The sequence below is a fragment of the Protopterus annectens genome, chromosome 13.part0 (genome assembly GCF_019279795.1).
Source record: "Protopterus annectens isolate FY-2018-M chromosome 13.part0, PAN1.0, whole genome shotgun sequence".
NCBI classification, from domain to species: domain Eukaryota; kingdom Metazoa; phylum Chordata; order Ceratodontiformes; family Protopteridae; genus Protopterus; species Protopterus annectens.
Genome location: NC_056747.1, coordinates 1,128,906,684 through 1,128,927,971, shown reverse-complemented (window position 1 = coordinate 1,128,927,971; position 21,288 = coordinate 1,128,906,684). Strand labels below are relative to the sequence as shown.

General features: G+C 34.6%; 1 protein-coding gene across 5 annotated transcripts in view; it reads right to left on the bottom strand.

The window, feature by feature from the left end:
• Positions 1-21,288, bottom strand: part of ADAM11 (ADAM metallopeptidase domain 11) — a 1,438,613-nt gene that overhangs the window by 81,192 nt on the left and 1,336,133 nt on the right. For 2 of the 5 annotated variants that reach the window (XM_044055105.1, XM_044055104.1), the window contains exon 25: positions 13,221-13,311. The exons of 2 other annotated variants lie outside the window; for them this stretch is intronic. In XM_044055105.1, coding sequence (XP_043911040.1) covers positions 13,221-13,311 — 91 coding nt within the window. Of the gene's footprint in view, positions 1-13,220; positions 13,312-13,339; positions 13,509-21,288 lie in introns of those variants that run through there. One more of the 5 variants, XM_044055106.1, reaches the window with a different exon arrangement.

The window sequence follows — 21,288 nt, the reverse complement described above, 5'->3', positions numbered from 1 at the left end:
AGAAGTTCAAATGATTCCTTATTTCTTGTATAGAGTCGTTAATGTATGGGTATATATCTTGGATGGTTATATTAATTAATTTAGGAAAGGGATTCGGGTTTAGAGACTGATTGTTCATTTTAAGGTTGGGATTTTTGTATAAAGGTTGTAGCATCATCATAGCTTGAGTTAGATTTAGATACTTGCAGAGTTTTTGAGTTAGTGAAATAGAGTGTTTCAGTGGTTCTAATATTTTGCATGGTTTTATTAAGCTTGTATTTAGAAATGGTAAGGCTTTAGGGTTGATATCCAAGCTTTTGATATGTCTTTGGTATATTATTATCCACATTGGGGACCAGTCTTTGTTCTTTGAGTTGTATTCAGCTATTCGCAGTACTCTATTAGCGTTCATAATTAGGTTATACGTCTCGAAATTGGGAAGGTCTAGACCACCTTTACTTTTTGGGGTCGAAAGTTTGGTATATGAGATTCTGTTTTTTTTTTTTTTTTTGGTTCCCATATAAATTTTACAAGCAAAGTGTGAGTTTGTCTAAAAATTTTATTGGGTATGTTTAATTGAGTAGTCTTGAATATATAAAGTAATCTTAGTAATACATTCATTTTAACTATTGAGACTTTTGCCAGGAAAGGTAGTTTAAGATTTTTCCACCTATTAAGATCTAAAATAATATTTTGCCATATTTGAGTTATATTATTTAAGTAAAAATCTTTATTGTTTGTTGAGAAAGTGATGCCTAAGTAGTTGATTTTCTCTTTTGTTTTTATTTTTCCTACTAGAGGTAGGAGCGAGAATGGTTTGGGGTTTTTTAAGGGAAATATGCTAGTTTTTTTAAGATTGAATTTGTAGTTTGATATCTTTGAGAAGTGTTCTATAGTCGATAGTATTTTATTTACATCTGAGATTGGTGTGGTACAATAGCTATTTAAATCATCTGCAAAGGCTGAGAGGAAGATTTTGGTGTTAAATAGTATTGGGGGGTTATAGTAAAGATTTTGTTTCATATTTAAGAAGAGTGGTTCAAGATATAAGTTAACGAGTATAGGAAATAGAGGGCATCCTTGATGGGTTCCATTTTTCTTTTGAAATTCTGTTAGACCGAATTTTGTTAATATATAAAGATGTATAAGGCTTGTTGTATATAATGTGCAGGATATGGATACATTTTTGTGGAATATTAAAATAGGGTAATGTTTGGAGTAGAAAATCAATATTTACTCTATCAAAAGCTTTATGAGCATCAATAATTAGAGTGTATATGTTTAGGTTATAATGATTAGCCTGGGATATTAGAGTATTAAGAGTTAATGTATTATCACTTGTTTGTCTGAGTGTTGTGAAACCAGATTGTTCGGGGGAGATAATTTTATCTAGTAATTTTTTCAGTTTATTTGCAAATATGGATGTTAGTATTTTGGTGTCAATGTTTAATAGTGAGATGGGTCTATAGTTATCTGGGTTCTTTGGGTCAGCTTGATCTTTAAGTATAAAAATAGTTTTAGATGCATTAAAGTGTGGGTCATTAATTTTATTGTTTATTATATAGTTCAGTTTGTGGAATAGAATTTGAGCTGATATAGGGGAGGAGGTTTTGTAGAATTCGACTGTGATACCATCTGGGCCTGGGGCTTTTTGTGATTTCATTTGGTGGATAGTTGTGGTTATTTCACCAATAGAGATAGGTTCAGTTAATTTTTCTTGTTGTTTTGAATCTAGTTTCGGGAAATCGAGTCTTTGAAGGAAACTTGTTCTTTCTTCTTTAGAGGCTATTGATGTTTGATCTCCATAGGTCTGCGAATATATTCGCTCAAAGATTTTATTAATATCTTCAGTATTCATGTAGTGGATATTTTCATAGAATATTTCAGAAATTTGGGACGGAGGATTAGTTTGGGTTATGATTCTGGCCAGAGCTCGCAATGGTATTTTTGTTAGCATAGTTAGCTAGCATTTTGGTTTCATAAAAGGATAGTTTGCTGTTGTGTAATAGGTATAGATCTTTTTGAAGTTTCAGGATTTCAAATTCAGTTTGGGTATTATAATTTGTTAATAGGTCATTCTCAAGCTTTTGAATTTTGGCTTCTAAGTCCTGTTCTTCTTTAAGCTGAACTTTTTTATAGTAGGATGCTTTTTTAATAAGTATTCCCCTAATTTGGGCTTTGGTTGCCGCCCATTCGATATCCACAGGTAGTTGGGAGTTAAGAATGTTAGATAGAGTAGATTTGAGTAAGGTTTGAGTATCGTTTATTATTTCCTTTTTGGTTAGAAGGTTGGGGTTCAAAGACCAATTGTAACTTTTTTTCATTGTGTTATTCATTGTGATTCCATTGAGGTTTAAAGTAATTTTGGAGTGGTCCGAGAGGTATCTAGTATGTGCGGTCATTTTCGGGGCTAGATTGATAAATGAGTCTGAAATTAGAAAAAAATGTATTCTCGACCACATTTTGTGGCACTGGGAGTAAAATGTGAATCTGTTGGATTTATTTAGACTATCTCCATACTTAAAGTGGTCATATAACTTGTAATCCTGAATAAGTTCTTAGTGCTAGGTAGGCTTGTTTATTATGTATTATATTTGTACTTGTTTTGTCTTTTTCAGGATTTAGATATGAGTTCCAGTCTCCACCTAGGATCATGTAATAATCTTGGAATTTATTTAAGATAGGGTATAGTGATGCGAGAAAAATGTGTTGGTTTTTGAAAGGGGCGTAAACATTAAGGACGAGAAGAGGTTTAGGAAGATTTGGAGTTAGAATAGTTACATAGCACCATCTTCCCTCTTTGTCCACATTGGTTTCCAAAATTTTATCTTGGAACTGGTTTTTAATTATTATAGCTACCCCTGCACTATTAGATTTGCCTTCAGAAGCTATGATATCCCTAATCCATTTTTTCTCTTTAATTTCTGACCATTGTTCAAGTGTTAAATGGGTTTCTTGGGTCAATATGAAGTTTGATTTCGCTTTTAGGATGAGGTGTAGGAAAAGTTTTCTTTTCTTCTTATTCTGGAGCCCTTTGATATTCCATGAGTCAAATTCCCACATTTATGTAATTAGGGTGTTTGTAAAATAAGTCTAGAGTGATTGTTTGTGATGATGATTTCTGTTCATGTATTGATAAAATAAAATTAAGAAAGCATCTTTTTATCCCCCCCCCCAGTGCCTAACCACCATCCCCTTGGACCAGGAATAATGCAGGGAGTAAATCGTTATTAATTTTATGGATCTGTAGAACAGTATAGTAGTTATGAAATGGGTTAGCATATTTAGGTAAGTAATAGAAACTAGTATCCCTGCCAGAGTTTTCTTTACATAGACAAAGCTTAACAAACTAATTCCCTAAAAGGCACCACTAAAGTATCCCTACTCTCCTCAATAGTTTTGTATCTATCTAACAGAGTATTCAAAATGAGTATTCTATGTGATTATCAATAATTGGGAGATGTAATTTGAAAAGTTCTTAGTAGAACCTTTATATTAAGTAAAGGTCCATTACAGAAGGTTTTTAGTATAACTGTACAAATAAGTGTTAGTATAATCTAACAATCTACTAGAATGTATTAGTATAACTATTAGTTATATCGTTTTAACTATTTTCACTAACCTTGAAGTAGTATAAACAAAAAAAATTAGGATAATTTTATATGTTCTCTTTTGTTTTCTGATCTTCTCTGCCTCCTTTCCATTAATGTTATTTCTTTTCCCTTCATGCTATGAATAGGACTGTGCATATTAAAGATTTATAAAGGGCAACCCATGAAATACCATGAGAATAAAATGCCATACATCAAAATGTCATCTGTTCTTATAAGAATTTAGCTTTAAACCCAAACTGGCAGGGAGAAGAGAGTTCATTAAGGTAACTAGCAATGTTACTCTGAGTGTAAAACTCAGTGACTGTCTTGATCACTATCTGCAGGTCATTGCTGTGAAGGTGAAACAGAAGAGCTGTTACAACACAAATAACATCACTAGTACATTCATGTTTCAAAAGCTATCTAGTTAAATAAACACTTTGAGCTAAAAAGCAGTTTAATGTTCTATCAGACAAATTGTTGTTGCACATAACAACATATACAAATTACAGTCTATAAAGCAGACAATGTTTTGCATATTGACTTACAGGAAAACAGGATTTTTATTTAGCTTTGCATTTCAAAGATAGTTTTACTATTAATGCATTAATAAGTCTGCTTGTACTAAAGTACCCCAGTGAGATAGTCAGCCTTAATCTTCAAAACAAAAAGTACTGAATACATTTATATAAGAATTACTGTCTGTCTGTCATTAATGCCAGATATTAGAGCAGTATATGTCTTATTGTTCAGAAAATGCATATTAATGCAACATCTGTTGTACCGTCAACTTTGACGTGCTCTACAGTAATGTTTAAATATTTTACTTGGTTTTGAACCTTATATATCTCTTTATATTTGGTTTTGTCTCTCATCTTGAGAAGGGGATTTGAGACTTATCCTACCTACTGTGGGAATAGAAACCTCTTTAGCAGGTTAATGCCATTCTTGTATGATTTCCTGATTTACTGACATAAATTTCTTAAGGCATATTTAATAGTTTGCCTTCATGTTTTCAGGTAAGGACTATTGCCTTTCATGTTACAATAGTTAAAGAATGCTTCACATACTATCTATGACTTTTTTTCAATGCCAACAGGACATACAAAGAGAGATGGGAAAATGTAGTAGCATGAGTCATATAATTTCAGAATTGACAAACAGGTAATTTCTGAATTAACCTCCTACTATGTCATGTATATCATAGGACGAAAAAGTAATCCTTCCTAAATATATCTAAAATGTTTTAGAAAGTGTCAGTCTTGAGAAATAGTATATTTGTTATATTTCTGCTGCATTTATATGTCTTGACATGGATTTCTCTTTCCCTTTTTTATAGATACTATGCCAAATTATAGTTTAGTTAAGTTAAAATTATTTTATGATATTCTGTGTTGTCTTGTTTAAAATCATCAGGGAACAATTTGCATTTTGTTTGAGGTTATGATCCCCTTTTTTACATTCATGTTAAAATCAAATAAGAACTTGCTGTTTATTGAAGCAATTTCGAGCTTTGTAGCCTTTTTCTCTATATTTCATATTGTGTTTTTATCTATAGCTACTGTCATTTCCACATCTGAAAACTGAATAACAGACGTACTATTCTGAACTGTTCAGATGAATAAAGTAACAAAGCAGTGCTAATGTGTTGTCATATCTTGACAGTATGAGGAAAATATATTTAAACTGCAAAAAAAATAAATAAAAATAAGAATAAATAAAAGGAGGGATATATACATATTTTGGGATGCTTGTGTGTGTATGTATGCATAGTGATTTGTGCTTTTATATCTTGTAAAATAGATCTAGTAGCAAGGCATTGCTTTTGCAGCTTTTTTTTCCTTCTAATTCTTATTCTTGGAAAGCAGATAAAGTAAATTAGAATTATGCAACACTAGCAGACCAGTAGTGAATGAGCAACCTTTTCTAAATTGGTTCTATCTTCAGTGTATATGCAGTATGTAAATAATGACAATAAGTTAATAATACACTAGCCAACAAACGTGCATTCTGCATTGCGAAACAAACTGCATTGAAGAGGATTGAAATGAGTGTGTGTATTTACTGTCTTCTTAGTAACTTCAAACAGTCTATCCAGTTTTATTTTACTTCATTGTAAAACGTTTTTCCCCTTGTTTGCATTTTGCAGTTTGAACACTCGTCGCTCGTTTCATATGTAGAGGAGCTTCCTAATAGTTTGAGTGAGCGTAGGAGGACAATCAAAACCCGCTGGATATCCCGGAAGTGTCACATTTTTGAAAAGAATGGTGTAGAGCATGGAGGGATATTTTTGGTTCCTGTCGTGGGAAAATGGAAAGGAGTAGGCATGTCTAATTGTTCTCAGTCATGGTGGTTATTCTGATATACCAGAACTACCAGGCTGTTGGTATAGGCCTAAAAAGAGCCAACAACACAGGGGAAATCAGAAAACTGTCTTGGAAGGAGGTGATTGATCATTCATCCAAAGTTCATACAACACTCCGGTGAGTATATTTATCGAACTATTGTTGGAATTTTCTTAAAAACAGCTAGAAAGGTTTATCTGGCTTCCTTTTGGTTAGCGATCATATATTTAATTCCCTCAGAGTGAAAAATTAGTGTATTAGGGTATTTCATTTGAAATTTTATTTTTCTTCCAGTTAGGAACTTACAATAAGGAGAGAGAAGCTGTCTTGCTTGCCTTATTTGGAGGGGAAGATCTTGAGCCAGTGATATTGTATTATTGTTCCAGTTAACAGTTCCTCCATTTTTTTAATAGTCAGCAGGATTGTATTGACATCTTGAAAGTTTAATAGTTTTGCATAGACAGGTCTGGGTTTGTAGGTTCCTTGGGTTTCTCTTAGAGCTCTGTGTGCTCTTTCTATTATTATTTGTTTTACTGTTCCAGGTTCTTTGAGCAGTATGCTGAGAATTTGTATTATAGAGGGAATCAGCTCATTGTGGTTTACAGATTCTGGGATGCCTCTTATGATAATATTATTCCTTCTGGATTTTGCTTCCAGGTCTGTGATCTTGTCTTGGATGTTTTGAATTTCTTTATCGTGGGAGTCAGTTTTTTTGGTTATTAGAGTTATTTTCTCCTCATGGTCCATGTTTTTGGCTTCGGATTTATCCAGTCTGTCCATTATTTGGTTAAAAGTATTTCCAAATGATTGTAGTTGCACAGTTGGTTCTTTTATTGCCTCTTGGATGGGAAGTAAGGCTGTTTAATATCCTCCAGATTTGCTGGTTGATCAGATTTATTTTTGTTTCCTGTTTTGGATGCATCTGTTTGTTTTATTATCTTCTGCCTTTTTGAGTTCAAATCTTTCTCCGGCGATAGTAAATCCGAAAGTTTGGTTTTAGTTGTGGTACTGTCCATGTTTTTATCTTCTTTCGACATCCTGTGGTGTTTATTGTCTTCAGTTTTGAATGTATTTTCCAGTAAACAGGACTGAGAGAGCACATGGCTTAAGTTAACTTCTCTGTATCCTTACCAATTTTAGTTGATTATAAGCTGGACCAGTCACTTTTCCTTGGTAACTTTATTTCAGAGTTAAATAGAGTTGATATTTCAAGATAGTTTGTCGAAATTGGTTCTGAATAATCTTCTGGGTTATTTTTATTCAAGATATTTAGAGGAGCTAAGGATTAGCAGTGCTTACAGAACAGCGGCCATCTTTGAAACGCTTGCTATGCATCTCTAAACCCTTTTAAGCTCTAGTCTCATGCAGGAGTGTAACAGTAGCCACTAGTGGTCACCATGGAACAGGAGAAGAAGCTAAAACAGCATTAAAAGTTGTTGGACATTTCACTCCGTCACACTTTTAAACAAAATGTGTGGCAGATTGAAGCATCTGTTAGCCTAAGCTGTTAAGTACCTCAAAGGGACACCACGCTTCTGCCCTCTGAGAGGTTTTAAGGGTTTCAAAGCATTAAAACATTTTGCTTTCCTACATCTTTTTTTATGTACCTGGTAGTACATGGAGAAAATAAATCTCCAGGCACTACGAAGAATTATGATTGGATCCCTCTGCTCATAACTCTTGCTATGTGTTCTTGACACAGATGTCTTTTGCTTTGGTACACTCTGCTCTCCAGGTGAATTTCTTGACATCTGTGCCTCAAACACATAATTAGTTGGTTATGACTGAAGAACAGAGCATAACCCTCTTTGACAACAGCTCTCTTTGCTCGAATGAAACAAAGGTATTAATATTCTACAACAACAACAGTCTTTCATGTACCATTAACTTTCTCATACAACCAGCACTTTTGATTTTAGCATAACATTGTGCATTACACACTTGCTTGTGGCTTTTCAATATGGGAAAAGTTCTCAAGTGTTGTAATACCTTATGAAACTGATACTGAAGTTCAATCTACTAACTGCCATATTGAGGAGTTCAGTTATCATTATTTTACTTGTCTGTCTTCCCAAAGTTAATTGTATGGAAATGTCCTCGAAGACCCATGATTGACATGTATGAGACAAAATCATCACACTGAAAAGTTTACTCGCATTGATTTGTAGGTCATGCAAGTAACTGTTTGTCTATGGACTTTCATCCTGGTCCTGAGCATCTGGCCTAGCTTTGGACACTTCCTACATTTACTTAGATAAACTACGTTCTCAGTACAAGAGAAAACTCTTTCATTCAGTTTCATTCAAAGAAGTTTTCAGTAATGTTTCTTGAGTAAATGAACCACTACTGATGAAACGCAATTGGATGTCTTCTTCACCTCTTAGAAGTGTGACATCTATTTTTTTTTTGCATCATCTTATCAAAACTAACCACAACACAGTTTTTAAGGGTGTTTCTAAAGCAGTAAAAGTCACAACATAAATGAATATACATATATGGTAAAACTAAAACAATACAGTCCTGATGCAAGGTTATAGGAAGTGCAGACAGAAGAAGTTATTACTTATTGCTTTTGAAGATACCAAACTCAGCCAACCAGGTAATTCCCATCACACTTATTCCACCTCTCTCTAGGTATTACTTGTCAAGAAACTTGATGGTAAGGGTGATGCATACAAATATAAAGATGGAATGATTGCTGAATATTGTGCTATGCAGTTGTACAATTTTGGAGTGGTTACCAAAAAATAAACAAAAATATTCCTCTCCAATGGACCTTTCAGAGGCAAAATTGATTTTAGCATGGTTAGAATCTATGTATATATACATTAAGGCACACAAACATGCAGCATAAGCCGACACATAAATACATACACATGCATAAACATTCACATTCACACCTTCTGCATTCTGGCACATGCCTCATTACTCTTCAGACCACAGAAGGACAAAGCTCATGCTTTCTCTGGCCAAAACAAGGAGTCAGAAAAAGACAACATAATTTATCATTTTCCCATCACTTCAGATAGTGGGCTTGTGATCATATAGTCCTCTAAATGTTTCACTTAGTATTTGGACATTAGTCAGGGACTGGGCAGAAGGGGGAGGAGGTGAAATGCTTTTTTTGTCATAAATTATTGGAAGAAAGAAAAAAAAGTGCTCCCAGCATTTCACATTTAGAGAAATGTGAAAGCCGCATACTCATTCCATGCAGGCGTTAGTTGCACTGGGAAGCAGAACTGGGTTTCTGCTGTAGACACAAAGGCACAATGAACAAGCAAACTTTGAAATTCTATAAGAACCAGCAATTATTGTTCCATTTCAAGTTAATCATAAACAATAACTATATCTTTTCAAGAAGCCCATTTATCCACAGCTAAATTAATAAATCTGTGACAAGTCACATGTCCTTGTAAACTGTTTCTGTATAGGGTGCATTCGATAAATTATTTGAGCATTTCATGGCATCATTTGTATCAGCCTAGGATTCTGAATGAGGCAGTTGGTGCTAATTGGCTGTTTGAAAATCATTTAGTGATCACAGTGGAATCAATAGCTACAGGAAAAAAGGCAGAAAAGTGTAGTGTTCATTGTGTACTGAAATGTTTTTAAACTATTTGATTACACTGCTACATCTTACATATTACAGATCATAATATTACATATTATCATCTTACAGATTTATCAATCTGGTGCAACTACCTTCAGTGGAATTAGGACAGCTAAGTGTGGCCTACCTGATGCATATATTTTTACAACTCAGCAATTATATAAGCAACTAAAACCTTTCATGCTGCAGATAAAGCCTTTAGATAAGATCCTTGGCTTGCTGAAGGGGCACTTAGACCAGAACCCAAGACACAGCAGATCTCTTTAACACACAAGCCTTTACTTAAATTACTTAAAATATTATCTGCAGAAAAATGTTGGTGCAATAGTAGACAAAAAAAAAACATTGTTCGTAAGTGAAAGAATATATAGCCCAATACTTTCTACCAATACTAATGTTAGGGTAGCTTCCCTAATTTCCTCAACACCACTATTGCTCCATGTTTTGCCCATTAGTTTCAATGTAGTAAAGCAGTGATGTGTGCACAAAACTGCTGGGTACTGCTTTTGGGATTTTCTAATTCCTCTCTCGTGTGTGATTGTGGAGGCTGCATATATATATATATTAGTTGCTGGTGGAATTGTGATGATGTAATGAACTACTGCATCTCATTTTATCACACGGGAAGCAATGTGTTATGATGCATGATTGATATAAGAGATGCACACATACAAGTGTCTTAAAATGTTTATAATGTACACCAGGGAAGTTGCATTGTTCAGGTTACACCACTACAACAAGTAATTAGCCAAAGAGCATGAGGTATAGCATGTTTTTGTCAGGGTTGGTTTATGCATTTTTAGTGATCCTCCTTTTGTCTGTTTATTGAAAATTAAATACCAAAAATGGAGAGCAGAAAAAGCTAAAAAAAAATAATATTATACAAAAAAATATTTTTTGTTGGTGCAAACTCTCCTGTAACCCCACTGTAGAAGGCAAGTCTATCCACTCCCAACAAAATTATATATATCAACTCCACAGTCACACCACAGTGAAGAAAAGGGGAAATTGCTATGGCCTTAAATTCTCATACTTAAGCCAGTTGACCACCAACAAGAGAAAATATGTAGGTAAGCCATGTGTGTGTGTGTGTGTGTGTGTGTGTGTGTGTGTGTGTGTGTGTGTGTGTGTGTGTGTATGTATGTGAAAGAGACAGAGAAATAGGTTACTGAAATACCTGTGTTATCTATATGTGGGCGATAGCATATCACTGTCTGTGTGTCTGTCAGCGAGTGACAATGTAACAGTGTCTATGTGCCTGTATACTTTCTGTTTTCCCCCAGCAGAAACATACCTTACATTTTTAGAGTTTTAGAGCTTTTAAAAGGAAGACAGGAATAAATTCTCTCTCTCTCCCCAACGTCAGAACAAGTCAAACTAAACAAATAGTATAAGGAACAGTATTAGTCAGGCTTATTTTAATAGTAACTCTACAGTTAACCAGCATCTACCAATCTCCATCTCTGGTTGCTGTGTGAAACAGTCAAACAGTGGGGATCAGGGAGTCTTCCCATTTCCCCCACTGTTCTGCACTCACAGAGCTGGTATATATATATATATATATATATATATATATATATATATATATATATATATATATATATATAAGCAGGAGATAAAGGATTACAGGGAGCTTGTTTTTTTGTTTTTTACTTTTTTCACTGCTTGTGCAGTCAGTCAGTAAATGTAGATGGATTGATAGTTTGTCTGAGAGAGAGAGAGAGAGAGAGAGAGAGTGTGTGTGTGTGTGTGTGTGTGTGTGTGTGTGTGTGTGTGTGTGTGTGTGTGTGTGTGTGTGTGTGTGTGTGTGTGTGTGTGTGTGTGTATGTGAAAGAGACAGAGAAATAGGTTATTGAACTATCAAAAGTTTTATCATTAGTTCACCTGACTGAACACAACACATCACATGTAAATATACTGAAAAAAAAAGAAAAAAAAACAAAAAAGTAAACATTTTTTTACAGAGGGCACGCCCTCCTGCACTTCCCATACCCCTGAAACTTAGACACCTCTCTACCATATTAGTTATATTTTTCAACTGCCTGGGCATGGATTAGCATAACAGTATTTTACTTTTCACACTTAGATTAATACAGTGATAAATGCTCTTCAAAAAGCAGTGTTCTGACATTATAGACAAGCAGACAACAGAAACACTGAGGATACAAGGGAGAAACTTTACATATAAACAAAAATAGGTTCTTCAGTCATCCCAAAAATCCTGTAACAAAAAAGCAGATATCTGAAATGGTTTGCTATCATTTAATTGAAATGGACTCGGTCGAATGGTCATATCATCGACTGATGTCTGCAAAAATGCACATTGCCAAACTCCAGAATTACCGAAATACATGCTGAATGTGACCTTGGGACGAGCTTGAACATGGGTTGAGATAGGGGAGAGATTTGTACTTCGGCAATATCGGAGTTCGACACTGCCAACGTTTGAGGTTCACGTGAAGTGGATTCAACCGAGTCCACTTCAATTAAATGATAGTAAATCATCTGAAATATGTACTCAGAATAACAAATATCTTGTATCCAATTTCTGTTTCTTAAAAAAACACCTCACAAAAAACTAAAAAAAACAATATAACAAATATGTGAAATTAGCATGAGGTTGCATCCAGAAATGACAAGACACCAAAAAATTCTACAAGTAATGAGTAAAAGTGAAATATATATATATATATATATATATATATATATATATATATATATATATATATATATATATATATATATAATTTTTTGTGTGTGTTGTAACTCTAAATGTTATTAAATTATCTCCTGCTGAAAAAGTACAGCTGTGAAAACAATTTCATCAAGTACGTCTGTATTCTACAAGAAAACAAGCTGTCTTAAGTTTAACTGCGCTTCTAACACACAGACCAAATTTTGCTCTTTGCTGACTGCCCTACACAACATTTTGAGTAAGACAGGAATGTGATGGACCCCAGTTAGACTAATGTACCATTACTGAATGATGTAGATAGTAAAACAGTATATTACATCAGTGAACTCCCTGACCCCTCAATACAGTAACCTCAGAAATTAGTATCTTAATTTTAGGGGTACACTGGGGAAGACCACTGCATGGTGGGTGTGGAAGTTCCCCCTCCCACAGAAAAACAAATTTGTAGAACAAGTACTTTCATTTGAGGTGACTGTTGTTTTGGAAAGGTTGTTATGTCCAAAATGGTGTCCATGTTTGTGTCTGTGTCAGACCTTACTATTTTAAATCAGGAAGGCATCATAGCAACTACTAAACTAAAAATTCACTCAAAATGTACAATGAGGAATAACGTGAGCTATAGCTTCTGCAGATCTCATTTTTTATAAATTTACACTGCTCTGTCAATATATGCTTATTTATGCCTGCCTGTGAAATGATATTCTTAAGGTGGATACAGTCAATATGTGTAACACAGTACTTTCTTCACAACACCCAACAGTTTACAAGGACTGATAAAAAGTTATTGGCTCAGTAACCTTAGTAAAGACTGATTTTACTTTTTTTCTTTCTTCTTTTTTTGTGAGGATTACAAAGATTCAATCAACTCATTTATAAATAAACAATTACAAATAATAATTGCATCTATAGCAGAACTCAGTGCAAAAAGTCTGGTAGAATGTTAAACTTTTAAATGGAGGGAAAGAAGCGTTCAAGAAGAGGCATGCTCATTCGCTTACTTAAATCCCCATCCAGTGCCCCCTAGTACAATGGCCGCCAGCAGGATGGCGCCAGCGATGGAACCTATAATGATATTGGTACCACTAGGACCTGTGACAAAAGGGGGTAGGGGAATGAGACCACGGGAATACGCATGTGAATAGCTAAAAACAACAACTTGTCAACATCAGCACTGAAGAGAGAAAAACAAATATCTTTATTACTTCTGCTTTTGCTGTGGGCCCCAGCTGTATGCATTTAACTACTCGTCCTACTTTGAGACCACCATTTTAAGATTCACTGGCACACTGTAAAAAATAAGTAAAAAACATGTTGAGTCTACAAGGCCTTACCTTTGTCGATTCTCATTTAGTTAGCACAGACTGACTTGAACGATGCAGGCAGTCGATGCACTGTTTTTTTTTTTTTATTACTAGAGTACATTAGGACATTAGGGATTGCACCAGTGGTAGTTGCTAACAAAAGCACAACTTACTCCAGTAAGATGTAATTCTGAACTGAAATAATTCCTTGTTAGTTAGTGATAAAAGTGAAAATCATGACTGCAAGTTAAACATACAGAATGCATTTTTGGGGTGATGAGAAGAGGAGTACCACATAAGGAAACAGTTCAAAAATTGTCTGATGAGTCATAACATTTTGAAACACTATCAAACACACACACATACACACAAGCACATACATACATACATATTCATATACACATTACTTACTACAGTATAGCAGTTTGGTAGCAACCTAGACAGAAACAGATAACTATTCTGTGGTGAAACAGTACTTAACATTACAACACACAGCAACGCCTCAATATAAATTTCTGCTGTGAAACTTGCTAAATCATTAACGATGACTGTAAAATAATACAATTACATAAAGTAATGCCATTGCTGTATAGCACCAGTGTACAAATTGCAAAAGAATCTTAGAGGAGGGACATCTTTACTTTACCCTTATTAAAGGATGTCTATTTTTCTGTAACACCTCTGAGCTTTCCTGAGTAGTACAGGACAATTAATGCAGTGTTTTGGAATAGTCATAATGAATAACAAACTTCTGTGTCAGTGTACAAAACATTTACTGCTTTAATAATGCTAACCACAAAAAGGGAAACTAATGATCAGGTAAATATTCATTAGGAGGAACATTTCTGGTGGTTGTTGGGTATTATATAACCAATCTTTGCTCCTGTGATAAGGAGAGGAAGAGTGAACCACATAACAGCTTTCCAGTTCAAAAAGGGAGCAGGAGTTAAGTAAATTGTTTATAGTCACACCATAGGAGTACATGAGGTACAGAACTATAAAGTTTCACCTACAGCTCAGTGACCTTATATATTTTTCTAAAAGTGCTGCTAAATAATAAACCTTCATAGATGGAGGAGAATTTTTAACTCTTATACAGTATGTTTCCAGAACAGGATGATTTCTTAACTGTAGCATAGCATACGTTTCCTGATCAGAGATTTCTTTAACTGAAGTACCTTATAAGTTTCCAGATTATGATATTTTTTAACTGCTGTGTTGTACATTTCCTAATCAGGAGAATATTTTAACTTCATTATAGTATACATTTCCAGATCATAAGAATGTTTTTTTTTTTACTGTGGAACAGTAAATGTTTCCTGATCAGGTGAATTTTGTTTCAGTTGCAGTACAGTACATGATATAACACTCTTGGAGACCATTAGTTCAAAAACTCTTTGTCTTCATCTAGATTCTTCTGGACATTGAGTTGTGAAATGACAGCTGATTTTATAGTCTGAATGCATGAAGTGATGAATGAGGGGGCCCACAGCAAACATTACAAAGCAGTAGACTCCTCGCAGCAGCAACATTTGTTAAATGACTGAAAATCTCTTTAATATCACAGTCTTCTTAAAGTAATACACATAAAGTAAAAACATGAAAAACTGAACATTTTTTCTTTTCATTTTATTTGATTCATATACTAGATTGTATAATGGTTTACTTTTTAGAAGTCCATACCATCCTGCAATTGCTATACCTACAGTGAAATAAATAAATAAACATCATTGTACAACTTGGTACTGTCCATCATTAGCATGTATGTGTCTATACAACAGCAATGCAAGGGCAGTGTACACAATCAAAATATGGAAACTGGTTCTAAATATTTTATGTCTTCCCATTTTTTTTAAAACAAGAACACATTAATAACCACCATATTCAAGTATGGACTGACTGGAGTGCACAAACTAGAAAGCACACACCTAATGGATATCTCCCGATTACTGTGGTAAAAGAGGGTTATCAAGTTAATTTAATTTATTCTAACTTTTTAATATTACAAACTCAGTAATCCCGTGCAGTGGACAAGAAAGCTGTTAGGGCACCAGCAGTCTGCAGTATACAGTAAAAGTTTGTAGAAGCTTGTAATCTGATGTTTTTCTCCTGTGCTCACTCCATCTAAATTCATTCTGAGAGAAAATTTACTCCCCACCCCCAAGATACAGCCTTGGAAAACATTTAAGATTATATTATAAATTCAAACTTTATTATTGTGTTTGAAAAAAAAAAACTTTACAGAGTAGATGCAATTCAAATAGTCAAGTGCGAAACAAAATTTTGGAAAAAAAAACAAGCACATATGTTAGATAAAATACTTATCAGTATATTGATTAAATAAAGAATATTGAAATACTTAAATAAAAATATACAGCTACTAGGATAATAATAGTAACTAACAGAAAAAAATATGGATTCCCAGCAAACATTAAAAAAATCAATATCTAAAAATCACAGTGAAACATTTAAACATTTCAAATAAAAGATTTCTTTTAGAATGCAGCACATTGCATGTACATAGTTCACATTTGATATCAAACTCTACATCCAAAACACAATAATCCAATAGCAAATAAACTGCTGAGTAGAAAACATCTGTAGCTAGAAAGATGTCACTAAACCTCCCAACCATTGTAGCAAGTACATGACACAATCTAAAATTACAGATGAAACCAGTACACAATTTAAAGATTATATCACAAGTGTTATGTAAAGAAGGCCAAGTTATTATAGACAAGAGCTGAAAATGGACCTGGTAACTACTCTCTCGTTGACTCTTGTAACAGTTTAGGTTGATGTTTTAATCATGCAAACACCTCTATGAATGGGAAACAGCTCTGTGGTCATCTTTCTGGACACCTCTTTAGACAATGTCTAAAACGTTGAAATGTCTTGCGATTTCTTCCCAAGACATGGTACAATAACTGGACCTGCAATTGTAGCATCGCTTAAAGGGTTGTTCATTCAATCTAATTCAAATAAAATCACTTCCTATGTTTTTGATCTACTTCTTATTCAAATTCTAAAGATGCTACAGTACTCTGTCACAGCCCAGATACAGTTGTGTTGTTCATGTTTTATTTTGCTAATGATTCTGTCTTGACGATTTCTTCTGTTTGCTTTCAGCACCTATTGTATTTCATTAGATACTTATGACACAATAGCAAAAACGCCAAGATTTAATTCAGTGTTGAACTATTTCTTTTTGTCATCCTTAATATGAGCTCTTTTTAATCATTTCAAGCATCACACAATTCCTTAATCCCAGAATACGTTGCCACCTTCCACTAACACAAACAGTGCTCCTGCTGAGCTCCACTTATTGTCATGCTAACTGTGCACACAGCATTTGTGGGGATAGGCTCGTTGCTTTAAGTCTATGTAATTGGCCTTTTGGCATGAATATTAAACTGTCTATGCACTCCTTTTAAGTATTTAATTGCTAAATGCTTTGATCATGTTTTAGTGTCCAATTTGTTCATGGCCACAGTGATTCTTTAACTTTCAAATGTGGCAGTCATTCTTCCTTGTTTCTTTTTACTGTAAATGCCTTTAAGAAAAATGCTCATTTTACCGCTTCTTCCAAGCTCCTGGCTTTGTTCTTTCACCTGCACTTCATTATTTTGTAAAGCAACAATTCTGCAAAGTGATTTTTCCTCATCTCTTGTAGCCTTTGGCATAACACAAAACAATTTAGGTGCATGTTAGTACCATGCCTTTTGCACTTTCCACAATCAAGCTGGTCTATCTGTAATTGCAATTTTCCCATCTTAGGCTTATACAAATATGTATTCTTCTTTTGTCTTGCCATCATTATCAAATGACTTAAGTTGTATTTTAGCAATTCACTTTTTGATGTTTTACAAATGTTAATGGCTTTCCTAAAGTTGGTTTATGTTATACTCTTAGAACAAAATGGCCTCTCATCAATGTATAAAAATTAGAGGCTCAGCTGTTTTTAAACACCTTTATTCAATTATCACTTAAAACACAGTCAAACATACATTAACTCATTCACTCCGATGGTGCTCAGGAAGTTTGCACTGTAACTTCCAATGGACAGAGCCTAAGCCTTTTGACAGAATCAAATTATGTCCTCACATTTCATATCTCTGGGATTATAGGGGTTACTAAAGAAGTGTAAATGTCAAACTCTTCAGCACAAAATCTTTTACAATGGTAGTATTCCTTAGGTTCTAGATCTTAAACTGAATATTCTAAGTCACAGTAAACACAACTATTACATTTGTAATATTTTTACAATATCTCAGCAACCACTTCAGTTACACACATACTTTCAGCAACATTTTATTCAGCTAGCTAAGAGCTTTCATATGAGGCTAAGGAGTTCTGTCTGTGTTACTTGGTTGTTGAGATATTTAGAAAAATGTGAAAATTATATCTATATAAATTAATATAATAAAAACAACAATTAATATCTATTTACCTGCACTAGTCAGAAGTCAAATATTAATGCTGTTGAGTTTGCTATTGTGTAAGCTATTGTGTTAGCTTTAAGATGAAATCTTTTAAAACCTTGTACATAGCATGGTTTTGAGATTACTGGTGCGAATATGAACAAGCAATATTTGAAGCCTACAGGTGTCAGTAGGTGTTAACTGCAGATACACCTGGAGGTGTCACTTGGATGTTAATGTTAATAGAAAAGAAAAGAAAACATATCAACATGTTTCCATCTCCACAAATTATTCATGACATCTTTTCTTTCCTTGTAATTATCATCAATCTAGCATTACATAAATTGTTGAATTCCTGTCATGCCCTTAAACCTCACTCCTCCTCCTCCTCCTGAGCATTATTCTCCATGCATTGTTACCACAATTTCCATTTATTTCTATGAAATTTGCTCCTTCCATTTTCTAAAGATCCCTCTTCCATTTGTTTTATGTCTTTTACAATATTCAGTACTTCAAATACAATTGGTTTAGACTTTAATTTCCATTTTCTAATAATCATCTTTGGCATCCAACAAAATTAAACGTAATAAGGCCTGACTATGTCTAGGTAATTCAGATTCTGTGTTTCACTTCAAAAGAATAATGTCCTTAGCTCCATTTCCTCACCCAATATGCTGGGAATTTTTTAAATTTGCCATCTCATTATACTCTCAAAATTATCTCATTCAGCCCCTTCATACCTCCAACATTTGCTGTCTACCAGCTGACAGATTCTTTTTGAAGTCTTGTTTGGAGTATAAAATACCTATGCAAACACTTCCAAGCAAAGATGCTAAGCCTTCTGGACTTGCTGCATACTTGGGAGACATACATACATATGACCTCCTAGTGTTCCCTTGTAAATTGCTTTTCCATTGTCTCGCTTCCCAATCTTTTCTAACCTCCTCTGATTGACTTGTATTGTTATGCAATATTTTGTATGCCTTCTAATTATCCTTTTTAACAGCAGCTTCTGTTTTAGATTCAGCTGAAATCTCTAACAGAGCAGATCGTTCATTTAAGATTTCCCTGTCCCTTTCTCTTTGCATATACTCTGATACCAGTTCCTGGTAGGGAGGGCAGTTTCTAGCTTGCAATCCAAGCATCTCCTTGGCCTCATCACACTCTATTGCATTTCCCTCTCTAGCTTTTTAATTCAAGTCAGTAGTAAATCTATTCAACAGAATCATTATCTTTCTGCAACATGTTCTGAAAATCATATTACACAGTTTACATTTTCTGTGTGTTTGCGTGTGTAACACTTACCTCTGTAAACTTATCTTTCTCATCTTCTGTGAAAGTAATTGTGCTGCAAGTTCCTAACACAGCCTAGCCTGTACTTTCATTGTCATTTTTCTCACACAGTACAACAGCCAGCAAATAAAGTACAAAAGGCTGCTTGAAAGCTTCCCAGTTCATAAAGCTATTTACAGTTAATTTCAAGTGATTTCAGGGATAAATACCATCTAGATTCCTACCCATTTACCTGCCCTTTCCTCTATTGTACTCGTCTAGTATCAGTGAGACTTGGTGTTGCATTACTTCCCAGACAATGACTTTACTTTTCTAGAATGTGTGCACTTTGCTGCATAATAATGTGTTTTACTGGTCTGTATCAGTACATAATGACCAGTGATATTCTGAACTGAAAGAATGTCAAATAATAAAGTGTTGTACAAACAACATTAAGTCAGTAAACACAACACAGCAATACTGTCTTTACTTTGTCCTACTGCTCTCATCAGCAGTATGCTTGTGGCATAAAATTAGACCATGCAGGGAATAAGTGGGGTGGAAGGATGGCAGAATGGTTAAGGTGTTTTCCTTGCAGACACAAGGTACAGGGTTTGATTCTCACATGGGGTACTTGGCTAGGCTTAAAATAGCCCACAAGGGCAAATAGCCTAGTACTAATCTATGAACCTATGAAGTGTGTCTGGCCCTCTCCCATACCTTACTTATTAGCTTTCTTTTGTGTTAAGCTCTGAGAGTATGCACCTCAAGGGCTGACGTCTGGGCACACCTTTAGGCATCACTGCCAAAAGACAATTACTCCAGAGCCTCACCCTGTATGACTACTCCAGACACATGCACCCTGAAGAAGGTGAACAGTCATTGGTCAATCAATCCTCTTTCTAATGGCCTGCCCTGTCAGGTCTAAGTTGCTTATGAAACTATTACCTTGTTACTGTCTCTCTTTGTGAACCATGTGATAGCTGCCATTAATCCAGTCATGAGACAGAAGTGTAGCATGACCTTTCCTTCTTTATTCTTGTTACCTCAGCCCACAAATCCTGTTCTGTCTGTCAAGATATGAGCATTGAGGTCATCCATTATTAAAACCACTTCATGTTGTCCTGCTTCTTCTAGTAGGTTTTGCAACTGCTGCCTGAATGGGCTCATTTCCTTACCAAAACAGCCCTTCTGTGGCAATTGGATATGATTATGTACACTGCCCTATCCTTACACTGAAGTCTGACTGCCATGAGTTTGTCACTAATTCTGGTGACATCCCCCATTCTCTTCAAAGAACGTTTACTCATTACTGCAAAAAGGAGACCACAAATATTTAATAATTACATGCTATTATCCTTCCTAAGATCCCTGTTGAGGATCACTGAGCTTGTAATAAAAAAAATGTTTTCAGAAATGTGGTAATTACGCAGTTTATCATGAATTTCAGCCATCACATAGTGTATACCCAGTGCTTGTCACTACTCCTTAACATACCAAAACAATACTAGATAAGATGGAAGCTGCCTGGAACCATGGAAGCTGGTGCTGTTGTACTATTTCCAGACTTTTAGATAGCATATGATACTATGGATCACCAATTCGTCTTGACCAGATACCAAACAGTAAGAATACATGCAAAGAACTGGCCTGGTATATCAACAGCTATCTAAATAGCATGACACATGCAGTAAAATTATTTGAAAACCATCTCCAATTTAGCTATAATGGGAAAAATAACTCAAGTACTAATTCCTGAACTGTTTCTGTACCCCATGCTCTCAAACATAATACAGCAAGGTTCCCATAATGCAGCACACTAATGATACAGTATTACTATCCTCATGACCGGACATAAAAAGACATAAACACTATTTGGATTTTAACTATTTCTACCATTGTCAAGACTGGGTAATAGACTCTAATCCATTGCTTAATTTCTGTAAGACCAAGGATATACTTTTCTGCAAATAGTCATACAGTGAAGACAAAATAATGATTAAATACACTTTATGGATGTCAGAGTTTATTTCATTTATTTATATGACATTTGTTATTAATTTATTTATCAT